Source organism: Lactuca serriola, chromosome 1 (genome assembly GCF_051521515.1).
Source record: "Lactuca serriola cultivar US96UC23 chromosome 1, Lser_US96UC23_V15, whole genome shotgun sequence".
NCBI classification, from domain to species: Eukaryota; Viridiplantae; Streptophyta; class Magnoliopsida; order Asterales; family Asteraceae; genus Lactuca; species Lactuca serriola.
Window position 1 is genome coordinate 15179853 of NC_136408.1, and position 16541 is coordinate 15196393.

General features: G+C 38.1%; 1 protein-coding gene across 1 annotated transcript in view; it reads right to left on the minus strand.

Annotated features, from left to right (window-relative positions):
• Positions 1 to 978: 978 nt before the first annotated feature.
• The window catches only part of LOC145051856 (uncharacterized), a 53115-nt gene continuing 37552 nt past the window's right edge, over positions 979 to 16541 (minus strand). Inside the window, exons 2-3 of the mRNA XM_078999688.1 lie at positions 1537 to 1738; positions 979 to 1428 (exon numbers count right to left, since the gene is read on the minus strand). Coding sequence (XP_078855814.1) covers positions 979 to 1428; positions 1537 to 1738 — 652 coding nt within the window. The remainder of the gene's footprint in view (positions 1429 to 1536; positions 1739 to 16541) is intronic.

Here is a 16541-nt window from a genome sequence, read left to right on the forward strand (position 1 = left end):
GGGTAAAATGAAGAGGAAATTTCGTGGATATGAAGGAGGAAAGAGTGGAAGAGGATAAGGGGACAAAACCTAGACTAGCTTGTGATGGGATGTGAGTTTAAATGATGTGATCTTGTGTAGCCACTTGCTTGGGTGGTTTCTTAGAGATAGGGTTAGTTAACTAACTAACTACTAGTTATTTAGTTGGTTAGGAGTTCTAGTTAAGGAGAGGGAAAGTCTCAATCTCGAAAATTAGAAGAGGGATTAAGAAGCATTCTTAGTAAAATGTCTTAAGTGATTAAGCACTTATTAGTTAAGTTGGCGCTTATCTCCACCAATTCTCGTATCTTAATTGATTTAGACATCATATTCCTTACATGAAATCACTTTAATTCATGACCCATAACTAGTCATTCACTAGATAATAATACATATGTACAAATACATACATGTATACTTAGTATAAAATAACAATGTAGTTTTTGTGTATTTGAACTTTAATGTTTATGTTTTATTCTTTTTATTCAAAAACACTTAAATACATTCTAATTATACCTTATAATAATTCATTTTATATTTTTATTTATTTAAATATAAATTTTATTGACTAATGTATAATTTCGTGACATTTAACCGGTTAACCATATCATTAAACACGTTTTGTCACTTTGGTTCGTATATTTGTCAAATTTAGATCATCCACAACTATTAAGCACACATTTTACATAGAACCTAACTTAATTATCAACTAGATACATGTTGATACAAAAATTAAGTTTGTTACGTACAAATGATGTTATATTCTAATTTTCACAAACCGGTGATGGTTCGTAGTCATACATCATAACAAAATTTATTAATAGTTACTTGTTTTATATTTCACAAGAACTTATTTAAATAAAAGAGGTTAAATTCCTTCAACCATTCTTGATAAAAATACTCATATTGCTTAATAATCAAAACATAGCATCGTACGATCGTTCCTATTTTTACCAATTGTTACATTAGCATAAACAAATGAAAATAAACCACATAAAGCATACCTTCTCCTAATGCTGCCATAACTTTATCTGCTTGTTTTTTTCTTAACTTATCTCGTCGTTTGTAAGAATATCCAATAATATTTAACAACTGAGAAACCACATCAAAAAAATCATTAACCGTCATGTGATTCTTTGCAACAAACACTAGGGCTAACTGTAATTGGTGAGCAAAACAATGAACAAAATGTGTAGATTTTGTTTCATTCATAATCAAAGTCTTCAATCCATTGAATGCACCACTCATATTACTAGCACCATCATACGCTTGTCCTCTAATCCTACTAGGACTCAAATTCCATTTTGAAAGCATATCATAAATGGTAGCCTTTAGTGACAAAGCCGAAGTGTCATTATCATTTCTAAGGCCAACAAACCTTTCTTCAACTTCACATTTTCTATTTACAAACTGCAAAACCAATACTATTTTTTCTTTACATGACACATGACGTGACTCATCTACTAAAATTGCAAAAAAATCATTTCCAAGATCTCACATAATAACATTTTAAATTACATTTGAACATGCTTGCACAATATCTTTATGGATTTCACCGCATTTCATTTGTGCATTTTTTGGGGCATTCTTTAACACAACACGATCCACAACATCACAACGGTCGGCTAACCACTGTAATAGTTCAAGAAAGTTACATTTATTATCCGAGTCTTCTTTTTCGTTATGACCAAGAAATGCTAACCCTTGTCGGAGTAGGAACCTAACACATTCAATTGAAGCATTCAAGCAAGTACAATATTCTTTTTCTAGTAAAGTTGTTTGTTTTTCAAAGGAAAACGTGATAGATTATCTTTGGTTCATCAAACTTTGGCACTTTTGGACAACAATAGTGTGTGGAATTCCTTCTTTATGTTTATCTATTCCTGATTTCCTATTTTAAGCCTTGAATCCAGATTTCACAAATTGATCTTATCCACCTTGATTTGGTATAGTTGATTTGAATAGATAACAACATAAACAGAATGCATCATCCTCTTTTATATTATATTCTAACCAATATTTATTATCATCAAACCATGATTGAATAAATCTTCGAGGTTTAACTCCAAAAGTATGTAGTGAGAATTTATGATTTAAAGGTTGGAAAGGTCCTTTTTGCAAGTATGCTCTTCTAATTTCATCTCTTTTGTTTACATGATAAAATTTATATACTTGGTCGTTCAAACGGATCAACGGATAGTGAATTTAAATCCACTTTCGTATACTTATGTTGTTTTTCGCTATCTTCTTTCTTTTTATAAAACGTATGCAAAGAAATTCTTGATTCTTGATTCTGAAATTGAATTAAGAAACTAAATGTTACAAAAGTATCAAACTAATAACCATTTGCCATCATCAATATTTTGTTATCAAATACACAAATCATAAAATCAAGAATGTTACAAGATTCAAGTCTAAATAAATTATGAAAATTGAAATGATATTAAACAAATGTTAATCAACTAATCAAGAGTTCAAGACAACAAGTCAACAAATCTGATTGATTTCACAATTTATAGATGTGTGGGTCATCTAATTAAACCTTAATCAAATTAAATTATACAAATCAATGAATAATACAATCATAATTCATACAAATCATAATTCATATAAATAACCAATTATATCAAGTTGTTGTTAGTGTGACCCATTAGTATCATATGTTAATTAGCAATATCACTTTAATATAACTCTTGAGCATATTAGACCTTTCAGGCTCCCATTTGCGAAAGACTCATATTAGACTGATATAGACAGTGGTGAGCGTCTAGACACATTTCACTGCCCCTAACAACATACGAATTTATGCCATTCTATCAACGCCTAATTCCCAAAAAGCTCAAAGCTACAATTGATATAAGGTAAGTTTATCAGTTATCCCTTTGCTACAGACATCATGTTGAACATGAGATACAGATTGCTATCAATCTCAATAGTTGTTCAACTTTTAGTAAGGTGCCTTAGATGTCTAGCTCTCAACACATAAGAGGAACAAATCCCATCTTGGCTACATAAGCCTTTTGCATCGTTCATACCATACCTGAAAATGGATTTCATAATTGCCCTGTTAAGGAACAACATTTGGCCATATCAAAGCATATTACTCCTTACACGTAAGTCCCACTATGTATCTCAGGTGTGAAGGATACAAAGATAGTAACTTTTAATCAAGTATCATTCATGATAGCGATCCATGAGATGACCTTGATGCGGGTCAGTTCAATACTAGTTCTCTGACAAGTACCTATGAAACTTGGTTACAACCACTTTCCTACTTTCATCTAGTGAGAGTCAACCAATCCAATTCGTATTAGTCTTAATTTACAATTGCTCCCAAAATTATAACCGACTTTGAACTTTTAGAATAATAACATTATTCATGGATTAAACATGTTAATATATAACACAACAAGTATTAATGTGATGACTATATCCCAATATATCATAACATTATCTAATAGTTGTTGTTATAATGTTCCAATATCCAAATACTAAATCCAAATCAAAAACCTATTTATAGAATAATAAATTCTTATAACTGAAGTGTGATCATTCATACTTAGCATAAAAGAGTGACTTTATCAATGGATTTGACATAATTTAATTTGTATGAATTCTGTGAATACTATCATCTCCATACTTAAATTTACTCTAAGTATAGTTAAATATCTTGGAGAATATGATTGGTGTTCTTTCGTGACATAGAGTCTCTTAGCTTGATTAAGTATACTCTCGAAGTCACAAAGATTTCTATGTGATCCTTGAATGGCATAAATCAACATAGTTTTTCAATGATCCTATTCATCGAATCATATTTGAATTCAACTTCTAAAGTACTTTATTCTTATTTTGTAGTAGATTGTGTCATTATGTTTTGCTTGGACCTCATTCCAACAAAACTTACCCTTCATTTCATAATGAAGTCAAAATCCAATTATAATTCATAATTATTTATATATGTTTAGAGATTAACATCTTGTGTAGCTCTTTCCATAAAGATCCTTTCTAAACTGATTGTCTCATATACATTCTCTTAGTTCTTCTAAAGTACTCTTAGAATACTCTCTCTTAGTTATCCAGTGACTTAACCATCTATTCAATTAGTATCCTATGGCGTAAATGATGAATTCATTTGCAAAGAAAATAGAATATGAATCATTTCATCTAGCTCAAGCCTATGAGCTATATACTTTTGATGCTAGCTCAAAATGGTGTCATGTGACAATGCCAAGAATTCACCAAAAGAATCTCGTGTCTTAATCCCTTTCAAGATATTGCCACTATATGTATAAGGACATGAAACTTTTAACATTCATTTTATCTATCTCTTACAGATTTTACATTCCAAGAAATGATATTCTCCTTCCTAAGTCTTTCATTATAGAAACACTTTCCAAGTCAAGGTCAAAACGACCTTGCTTAGTCAGAATGTGCCTTCAAATGATTAATTATGTCTCACTCATACAAGATTAGGAATTTCACTATGCTCGTACTAGTTCTTAGTAAACATACATGTTCAATTCATCTAGATATAAAAACATACCTTGTGGTTTTACATAAGATGATGATTGCAACATTGAGATGTTTGCTTTATATCCACAAGTGGATATCAAGCTCTACACATTTTGTTAGGATAACATGGATTAAGAAAACCTCCAGGCTAATCTATATGGATATCTTCTAGTAGATATCTATTAAGGAAAGCGGTCTTTCTTGTAATCTATTTGCTATATCCCATATTAAAAATATGAATTTATAGCAAATAATATCATTGTTGATCTAATCATATATACTTGTGAAAAAGGTTTGATCACAGTCAATGTCATGAGTTTGATGAGGACCGTAGTCAATGACATGAGTATGAGAGAATCCTTTTACAAAAAATTGTGCTTTAAATGTGTATGGTTATCCGTGTAATTTATTCTTTATAGAATAATCATTTTCTCCTTCTAGACTTGCTATGGGGATAAATTTTAATCAAGCCCATACTTGATTCTCATACATGGATTATATCTCATGTTCATGACTCTAAGTCATTAAGATCTAACATAGCATCTTGGTATTTGATGGATTTTCTAAAAACCATCAATAAAAGCTCATCAATGAGAGATTCCACATTTCTCAAGTCATAGATGATTTCTACCACTAATCCGAACAATTTATGTTTGTGAATAACTATTATTCTAGTTTAACAATCCTTGTTAAAACTAGTGCCAACTATTACTACATAAGGTTATGGTTTTTGAGCTGCTTCACGTTCCATGTACCTCCCACTTACTTTGTCATTAGAAGCTTGCTTTCTACTAACTTAGCTTTCACAAGAATAAGAGGACTTATTCTTGGAGGGTTTGCATATAATAATCTAAGCCACATTAGAGTATTATACAAATATGTATTTAGTAGATTTTGGATTTAGAAGCTTTAATCCATCATCGGCTTCAAATCCATAAAACATTAAGTAATATGAGGATGGAGCCTTTCCATACTAAATCTTATAAAGTGTTTAATCTATTTATTAGTTGGTATTTGTATTCAAGTTACAATTAATAGTGATTGAAGTATTTTCCCAAAAAGATTCAAGGAGGATATTTCTATCGATTAGAAAGTAAATCATACCAAGTAAGATTTAATTCATCCTTTATTATCATTAAGGCCTTAGATGGTTCTTATTGGCTTGTATCTCAACTTTTGAAATCTTCAACAAAGATTGCATAATTATGTTTTACCACGTAAAATATAATTCAAACTACTATAGTTGTTAATAAAGTTGATTTGGCATCTTGTGCTTAATCTCAGACATTCATTAGAAAGGAAGTCATACACCAAAGTGTATAGTTCCTTAATTATTTTCTCTACACCTTAGTGAAAATATCATTAGGAATCCTTTACATATAAATAAGGTTCACATATGTCAAATAAACTATATTATTTTCCTTCAAAGATCCCTTTCTTGAAGTTGGAATATGTGAGTGCCATTTATATAATAAAGATAACAATGTCAAAGATGAGTTTGATTTAAAATAAGTTTAAATCAAAAGGGTTTGCATATAGAACTTAATTTTATTTACAAAATGTTAATATTTACTTCACAATTCTATTACGAGATCTAGTCTCATAAATAGAAGTTAATCATTTCAGAATATGAATATTATCATTATGAGAAACGATTAAGTAAATAATCAAACATTTGAATAAAATAACCGAGACATGAATTTAGACATGCTAAATTAAAACATACATTGTTCCAAAACAAATATTGTTTTACATTACAAGTATTTTATGTTCTAAGAATAAATAAAGGAACATCGTAAGAGCGAGCGGATTGTGGGTCAAGTTTCCTCCTTCGACTATGATAGCCACGAGCTTTTGACACTGCACCGCAGAGTGTGGGTTCCATACACAAGTGGTGTGCGCCAGATCCTGATGGTGGAGGCGCACAAGTCCTGATTTTCCATCCATCCTGGAGCGACGAAGATGTATAGAGATCTTCGTCTTGATTATTGGTGGCCCTGCATGAAGGGGGATGTAGCCTAGTTTGTAGAGAGATGTCTGACTTGTAGGAAGGTCAAGGCGGAGCACCAAAGGCCCCACCGCAAGACGCAACCGTTAGATATATCGGTGTGGAAATGGGAGGATATTACCATGAATTTCATCACGAAGCTTCCCAGGACCGCACGGTGAGTGGATTCGATTTGGGTCATCATGGATCGATTGACCAAGAGCGCCCATTTCATTCCGATCCAGGAGAGTATCTCGACCGAGAAGCTGGCCGACATCTACATTAGGGAGATTGTAGCTTGACATGGAGTGCCAGTATCCGTGATTTCTGACCAAGATGTATGGTTCACCTCCAGGTTCTAGAAGAGATTTCATGACGTGTTGGGTACTCGTTTGCACTTCAGCACAACCTTTCACCCACAGACAGATGGTCAAAGCAAGCAGACCATCTAGAACTTGGAGGATATGGTGCGGGCGTGTGTCTTAGACTTTGGTGGTAGTTGGGATACCTATATTCTATTGGTTGAATTGTCCTACAACAATAGCTACCACGCAAGTATCGATCGTCCTCCCTTCGAGATGTTGTACAGGAGTAAGTGCAGGACCCCGATATGTTGGGGTGAGGTTGGGCAGAGAGTCATGGGGAGCACTGAAGTGGTACTCATGACGACGGAGAGGATCCAACAGGTCCGGAGCAGGCTTCAGTCTGCTCAGAGTCAACAGAAAAGTTATGCCGACAAGCGTCGTTCAGACCTAGAGTTCCAGGTCGGGAATATGGTCCTCCTGAAGGTGTCACCTTGAAAAGTTGTCATCCAATTCAAGAAGCAGGGCAAGTTGAGCCCCAAGTACATCGATCCCTTTAGGGTTGCAGCCCGGGTGGGCAAGGTGGCATATAGGATGGATCTGCCAGCCGAGCTTAGCGAGATTCACATTACCTTTCACGTCTCCCAGCTGTGGAAGTGTCTGGTAGACGACTCTGTAGTGTTGCCTCTCGACGATATTCAAGTGGATGACAGCCTGAGCTACATCGAGCGACCGATAGCCATTCTAGATAGGAAGACGAAGACACTAAGAAACAAGGAAGTAGAATTGGTGAAGGTATAGTGGCAGCACCGCAGGGGTTCGGAATGGACGTGGGAGTCGAAAGATGAGATAAGGGAGCACTACCCTATGTTATTTTCAGCAGCAACAACGGACTTCAAGGACGAAGTCTAATTCAAGTGGGGGGGGGGGGATTTGTAACATCCAAGATTTACCAGGTATTAATATTAATTATCTTATTGAGTAATAGGTTATTTTGGTCTAGGACAGGACTGTTGGGCTACAAGAATTGGGCTTAGAAGGGCATTATGCGGGGTGTACCATACCAGGTATGCTCAGCGTACTCAAGAGAATTGGACGTAGAGGCCATGTAACACTCTGTTTATTTATTAAATAAATTAATTAATTAATTAATGAACCATAGCCCTAAAATAAATAATTATATATAAAAGGATGATCTCGAAGAGCTAATTGTCACAATTTTAGAAGTCGGGGGTCAAAAGTGTAAGTTCCGGACTCAGTTTATAAATATTTTTGAAGTCAGGGGCTCCGTGGTAATTAATTGGATTTAAATTAAAAAGAAATGAGGTGGAAGGGCATAATATGTCATAATTAAGATATTGGGGGCTGTTTGGTAACTTTTGTACCTAAGTTGTAAGGATTTTAAGGCTAAGGGTCCAAATGGTAATTATCGGGTTTATTTTGAAAGGAATAGGGAAGGGAGGGGCAACTTTTGGCATTATGAAAAACTGGTTATGGGGATCGGGGTATTTAAACCCGTCACCCCAGTCAATCCCTAACCCTAACATCTTTATGTCTAGCCGCCACTTAGCACCTCTCGCTTCTAGCCTCCAAGCTCTCGGCCGCCACCTTCTAGCTGCCGTGACGCCGCTGCTATCACCAGAGATGCCTCCCCGACGAGTGTCGATGAACCTGTGACTTGCTGAAGACCGATCAAATCACCTCCAAGCCATGGTTGGAATCGCGAGCCCTGCCAAGATACCGTTGCTGGTGGTGTGAAGATCGGCGAGGCTGCATTCTTGTTTCGTCGGTACCACCACTATGGATCCACAGTTGTTGTAGTTGTCCAGATCGCTATTTATCTTATTCTTTTTTTATTTACCCCATCGCCTGCCGCCTAGTGGGTGGGGGAGCTCGCGGCGTTCCTCCTATCACCGGAGAATAAGGGTATGGTTCAGGGCTTGTGTTTGCGACGTGAACGTGTTGTGGGGGAGTTTTGTCGACTTAGGATCGCGAGAACCACCATGGCAGCCGACCATGGTGGCTGTCACCGTGAAACGGCCGCTGCTACCGTCGTATGTCATCAGGAGGGTGGCTGGGTGATTCAACCGGAAGTCTGGATGGGTGTGCTTCTGTTTACTCGGTGAATATGTGTGTGTGTAGTGTAGCTTGGCCGAAAAAACCAAGAACAACCACCACCGGCCACCTCAAGGTGGTTGTGCGTGTATATGTTTATATTAGTATGTGTGAGTGTATGTTATTGATTTGTAAAGTGTAATGATGCCCGAAATAATAATAGAAAACTATAACCACCACCTTAGGGTGTTGGCTGCCGCCACCGACCGCCGTGTCGGGTGGCGGGGTGCTTGCCTCATTGAGTTTTATTCGTTTAGGGTGCGTGAAACCCTAATGGGCCATATAAGCCCTAATGGACCCTAATTGACTCAATAAACCCCCAATGGGCTTAATGATATTCTAGCGGGCCTAATAGGCCCAATAAAGCCCTAATTGACCTAGAAGCCCAACAAATTTATAAATTGGCTAGTATTTGGGTTGGAAACCCTAATGCTAATAAAACCCTAATCTTTGAGAATTTATCAGGACACACACAAGAATTATTTAATAATCGAAATATTAAATAACAATAATCATTGGCAGAAATTAATCTAAGCAATACTGGACATAATGAATTAAGTCCTTAGTGGATTAAGTCCCTAGTGGGTTAAGTCCTTAACAGGTTAAGTGAGAAACACTTAACCCTAATTGTCATTTTATGTGAAACTCTAGTTTCACTTGGGTCGAGAGTTGGGCCTTTCGATTTGGGCTTTGGTAATTAGCTTATTAATAGGCCATCCAAGAATAATCAAATAAACTAGAGTAATTAGTTGGGCTTTAGGGTAAGGCCCATATGAAGGATTGGGCCCAATTTAGAAAATTGGGCCATAGTTTGGGCCTAGATGGTTGTTTAATATTGGGTCCTTAGAATGAGACATGTTGGACTGGACTGAACAATTGGGCCTTAAGGAAGTCCATGTAGAGGTTTGGGCCGATTTGGAAAATTGAGCCATATGTTGGACTTTGGGCCTATGGATTGGACCTTAGGCTTGGGTAAGCCAAGCTTGGGGTAATGTAGTAATTATCCAAAGTATGTAATTATAGTTATGTAGTGGAACCCAATTACTAATTGGGTGTTATTTTGATGTTGACAGATCGGGAATCTGTCATCTAGCAGCTGGGGTCGAGTCTGCGGGACTTCAACAGTATGGGATTGAGTCTGTGGGACTTCAACGGTGTGAGGTGAGTTTCCTTCCAGTAGGAATGGGTCTACGGCCACAATGTCGGCCCGTTTAGTTAGAAGTAGTTCCAGACTACAGTATGATGTTGTAGTTCAGTATGCTTGGTGTCTTTGTGATACATGCATGGTATGAGTTATGTGTTTCGGACTATGGTTGTATGCAGTATGCAGTATATGTGTTCATATTATATGTTATTATTATGTTATGCTATGTTCAGTTAGTTCCAGACCTCGGTCCGATACAGTAGTTAGAGTGCTTGATGTCTTTGTGATTCAAGCATGTTTTTGTGTTATGTGTTTCGGACTTTGTTCCGATGCAGTATATGTATTTATGCTAGTTGATATGTTTACGATATGTTATGTTCAGTCAGTTTCCGGACTTTGGTCCGATGCAGGGGACGGGGTCCCAGTTAGTTCCGGACTTCGGTCCGATGCAGTTAGTTTCGGACTTCAATCCGATGCAGGGGACGAGGTCCCAGTCAGTTCCGAACTTTGGTCCGATGCAGTTAGTTCCGGATTTCGGTCCGATGCGGGGGACGGGGTCCCAGTCAGTTCCGGACTTCGGTCTGATGCAGTTTCCGGACTTCAGTCCGATGTAGTGGGCAAGGCCCAATATGTGTTTATATGTTATTGTTGTTGGGTTTTAGCCATAAGAACTTTCCTATGTGCGCATGCAAAACCCTAATGCTTGGATCTAGGCTTTCTAATAAACATGCTTTGAATCCAAGACTTCTAATTACTAATTAGGTTAAATAACAACATTGAAACAGATCTAGAATCATACCTTTGAGTTCCTTGTTGATCTTGAGGTCTTGGAGCTTCTAGAGTCACAAATGTCACTCCTCTAATGGCTTACAAACACCAAAGCAAGGAGGATAATTTGGGAGAGAGGAGAGGGGAGGAATTTCGACCAGAGGTTCCTTACTTTAGGTCAAGTGTCGAATTCCATCAGCCATAGGGTCTATTTATACTTGTAGACTCCTTAAGGGTTACAACCTAAACCCTAATTGGATAATCTTCTCTTAAGGCTATCCAAATCGATTCCATAGATAAGCCTTTGGACGATTTTGGCTATCCTAATACTCTTAGGATTCGTCCAAAGCATATCCCAATGAATTTACAGTCTAAAGCTTAACTATCAAACAATTGACAGTTTATACCCCTTTATTTAATTAATCTCTTTAAGTCACCAAATTAATTCTAATTAATTCTATGACTTATATTAATCAAATAACAAATATATTATTCATTATATTATTCTCATAATATATTAATAATATCTACTCTCTCTTAATAAATCATCCTATCAAGTTGCTATGGTGAAGGCAACCCAAAAGGACCATGCACAACCGGGTCACGAACTTGCCCAATATAGTTACAGCCTTAGACACTATTCCAACAGTCTCCCACTTGGATAAGTCTAGTAACTATACAAGTACAATTCGGTTTGCAATCGTAGCTCTCAAAGACGCTGTCAACTCTGATCTAATCAATCTCGTCCTTTAGATAAGGGAACGTACAGTCCTCTGTTAGATATCATGCTGACAATCCTATGGAATGGTTAGTCAAGCATTTAGGTTTCTCGATCTCTGATTTATTTGACATAGAACTTAATCGAACACATCAATTCAGTTCTGAACGGGCCCGACACATAAGTCAAATCCAATCATCGAGCGGCCGAGATATCGCTTTTACCTTCTTAGATAAAAGTTACAGATAAACTTCGACTTATATGCATTTACTTATTCATTAACCAACTATACACAACAATGCATTTTATAACACCGAGTTACTGATGTGTTTTCGCATTATCAATGTACAACCAATTAACAAATAATAAACCATATATCTAGGTTTTAAGACTATATGATATTATCATCTTGCGATCACCCTTTTATATCTTATTCCATAAGGTGATTCCAGCAAGCGTGGGTTTATTCCAATGCTCAAAACTAGTTCATAAGCACTCATGAACGTTGCAGCAACCCTTTGCTATGTCTAACACCATTTAGACATTCTACACACCAATTCATGACAATCTTCATTCATATCTACTTCCAACATATGAACGATTGTGGACCATTTGAACAATTCGATTATTCCTAATAAACTCAATTATTCTGGAAGTCAAAACATGCAAAGTGAAACAATAGCTAAACAATTAACATAAGATAGTAACTTTACTCATAAATAAAACTCCTTTATTTATTCATCAAATGTCAATTACATTTATCTATTACACGTTTCTAACACTATCTAATCTATGCTAATATCATCCTTCAGCCCAATACTCCTAGCATGCTGCAAGTGCTTAACCCTACTCAGTCCCTTCGTAAGCGGATCTGCTGGGTTATCTTCTGATGATATCCTCTTAACTACGAGTTGTCCTTCTTCTACACGATGTCTAATAAAGTGATACTTTCTGTCGATATGTCTTGATCTGCCATGATCCCTCGGTTCCTTGGTTAAGGCAACCGCTCCTTCATTATCACAGAAAATCTCCATGGGCTCCTTTATGGCAGGTACGACTCCAAGATCACCGATGAAGTTCTTTAGCCATATTGCCTCCTTCGACGCTTCGCTCGCTGCAATGTACTCAGATTCGCACGTTGAATCAGCTACGGTTTCCTGCTTGGAACTTTTCCATGTTACTGCTCCTCCATTTAGGGTAAAGACCCAGCCCGACTGCGAACGGTAGTTGTCCCTGTCGGTTTGAAAACTGGCGTCACTATACCCTCGTACCTTCAAGTCATCACTTCCTCCGAGGACTAAGAACCATTCCTTCGTCCTCCGAAGATACTTAAGGATATTCTTCACCGCAATCCAATGTGCTTTGCCAGGATTCCCTTGATATCTGCTAACCATGCTCAAAGCGAAGGCTACATCAGGTCGAGTACAAGTCATAGCGTACATGATTGAGCCAACTGCGGAAGCGTATGGTACTCGGCTCATTTCTGCTATCTCAGCTTCGGTACTCGGACTTTGAGTCTTACTCAATTTGGCATTACTTTGTATCAGTAGTTCTCCCTTCTTTGATTTTTCCATACTAAAACGTTTTAGTACCTTCTCTAAGTAAGTATTCTGACTAAGTCCAATTAGTCTCTTACTTCTTTCTCTTACTATCCTTATTCCCAAAATATAAGAAGCCTCTCCGAGGTCCTTCATAGCGAAGCACTTCCCGAGCCAGGACTTTACCTCCTGCAGAGTTGGGATGTCGTTTCCTATGAGTAATATGTCATCGACATATAGAACGAGGAAGCTTACTATACTCCCACTGGCTTTGACATATACACAAGATTCGTCTTCGCTTCGTACAAATCCAAACTCTTTGACTTTCTCATCGAAACAAAGATTCCATCTGCGAGATGCTTGCTTAAGTCCATAAATGGACTTCTCAAGCTTACACACTCTATTCGGATGCTTCGGATCCACAAACCCCTCTGGCTGAGCCATGTAAACATCCTCAGCCAACTTTCCGTTAAGGAAAGCGGTCTTGACATCCATTTGCCAAATCTCATAATCATGAAATGCGGCAATTGCTAGCATCACTCTGATAGATTTAATCTTCGCAACTGGTGAGAAGGTCTCATCATAGTCAACTCCGGGAGTTTGAGTAAAGCCCTTCGCGACCAATCGCGCTTTATATGTGTGTACGTTCCCATCCACGTCGGTCTTCTTCTTGAAGATCCATTTGCACCCAACGGTCTTACGTCCGGGCACGTAATCAACCAAATTCCAAACTTGGTTATCATACATGGATTGGATCTCGCTATCCATTGCCTCTTTCCACTTTACAGACTCCGGGCCTGCCATGGCTTCCTTATAGCTATTAGGTTCATCAAGATTTACTAGTGTACCATCACTAATATACGTGTCCCCTTCGGTAGTAATATGAAAGCCATAAAACTGGGGATGAACTCTAACTCTATCGGAACGTCTAAGAGGTAAGGATTCGTCAATTGGTTCAACCGGAGTTTCCTCCTCGGGTTGAATGCCAGCAGTAGTGGTTCCTTCATCCATCGACTCTTGAATCTCTTCAAGTTCGATTTGCCTCCCACTGTCTCCTTGGCTTATGAGTTCTCGCTCTCGGAAAACTCCTCTCCTTGCAACGAAGACAACATTGTCCTTCGGTCTATAGAAGAGATATCCAAAGGATGTCTGCGGGTAGCCGATGAAAATACATCGCTCACTTCGAGGTTCAAGCTTGTCGTGAGTATCTCGTCTTACGAAAGCCTCGCAACCCCAAACCTTGATATGTGCCAACGAGGGAGCTTTCCCTGTCCACATTTCGTGAGGTGTTTTGGCAACCTTCTTAGTAGGGACTCGGTTAAGGATATGGGCGGCAGTTTCTAAGGCATACCCCCAAAAAGAGATTGGTAGTGAAGCACGACTCATCATAGAGCGAACCATATCCAATAAGGTTCGATTACGCCTTTCTGCCACACCATTTAACTGTGGTGTCCTAGGAGGCGTCAATTGTGAAACTATTCCACACTCCTTGAGATAATCGTGGAATTCAAGACTTAGGTACTCTCCTCCTCGATCGGATCGAAGCATCTTGATTTTCCTACCCAATTGATTCTCCACTTCATTCTTGAACTCTTTGAACTTTTCAAAGGTGTCTGACTTTTGCTTGATTAAGTAGATATACCCATATCTACTATAGTCATCGGTAAAAGTCACATAGAAGCGGTTCCCATCCTTCGTGGTTGATCTAAACGGTCCACATACATCGGTATGTATTAGGTCCAATAGACCCTCGCCCCTTTCACAAGTACTCGTGAAGGGCGACTTAGTCATCTTTCCAAGCAAACAAGACTCGCATGTGTCATATTCCCTAAGGTCGAATGACTCCAACACTCCATCCTTTTGGAGTTGGGCTATGCGTTTCTTGTTGACATGTCCAAGACGACAATGCCACAAGGATGCTTTATCCATACTAGTGGAAGAATCAATATTCAAAACATCATTTCCTAAGTTATCAACAATCATAACGGTTTCATATATTCCATTACATGGTATAGCTTCAAAGTAAAAGACACCATTTAGATAAGCCAAAATAGAACCATTCTCATTATTAAAAGAAAATCTAAATCCTTGTCTATATAAACCATGAAATGAAATGATGTTTCTTGCCATTTCTGGCGAATAGCAACAATTGTTCAAATCTAAAACTAAACTATTCCTAAGCACTAAGGAATACACTCCAATCTTGGTCACAGGCGACGATCTTCTGTTCCCCATGATTAGATTGATCCTTCCTTGCTCCACATCCCTACTTCTTCTTAGTCCATGCACATTAGAACAAATGTGATAACCACAACCGGTATCAAGAACCCAAGAAATAGCATGATTAGAATCGTTAGATTTGATTGTATATATACCTGCGAAAGATGGCTTGATCTTTCCTTCTTTGATCGCTTGCAGGTAATCCGGGCAGCTTCTCTTCCAATGTCCTATCTTGTGGCAGTGGTGGCACTCTGCCTCCTTCGGGTTAGAGCAGGGCTTGGCGGGATCAACTTTGGTCCCACTAGAAGAGGCACCATCTCGGGCTTTCACCTTGCGATAGTTCTTCGATGAAGCTTTCCTCTTCTTTCCCTTCCCTTGTCCAATAGCCAAGACAGGAGCAGCGGGCGGATTGGGAGTAGGTGCAACAGACTTGTCTTTGAAGTTGCTCTCAGCAACCCTCAAGAGACCTTGGAGCTTGCTTAGGGTGACCTCTTCTTTGTTCATGTGGTAGGTCATCCTAAATTGATTGTACATCGGAGGCAAAGAGTGAAGCACCATGTCGATCGCCAAATCCTCACCGAAGTCAACATTTAACTTGCGAAGGCGGTCGACATACCTTTGCATCTTTTGCAAGTGCACGGTAAGAGATTCTCCATGACCCATCTTCGCGGAAATCATGTTAGTGAAAATCTCGTACCTCTCTTGTCTCGCGTTTTGGTGGTACCTCTCCAATAAGTCTTGGTGCATCTCGTACGGGTACATGTCCTCGTAGGACTTTTGGAATTCGGAGTTCATGGTGGCGATCATGATGCAATGTACCTTCGTTGCATCTCGCTCATGAGTTTCAAAGGTGGTGATTTCGGCTGGAGTAGCGATTTCGGTGTTGATTTTCTCGAGCTTCTCATCGAGGACATACTCCTTATCCTCATAGCGAGCAATGGTGCGAATGTATCTTATCCATTCGCTAAAGTTCGTTCCATCGAAGGTGACCTTTTGGCAAAGGCTCATCAACGTGAAGGAACTAGCAGCAGCGTTGTTTGCGTTCGACATCTATAATTAGAAAAAGACAAAGATAGATAAGAATAGGAATCCCTAATTGTCACCCAATAAGAAAATTAGGGCTAGGATCCAACAATAACATTTACATACTAGAAAAGGGATGCCGTAATCTAACATGCAAATAAATTGAAGGTAAGTGAATGACGATTCACTAATTCTC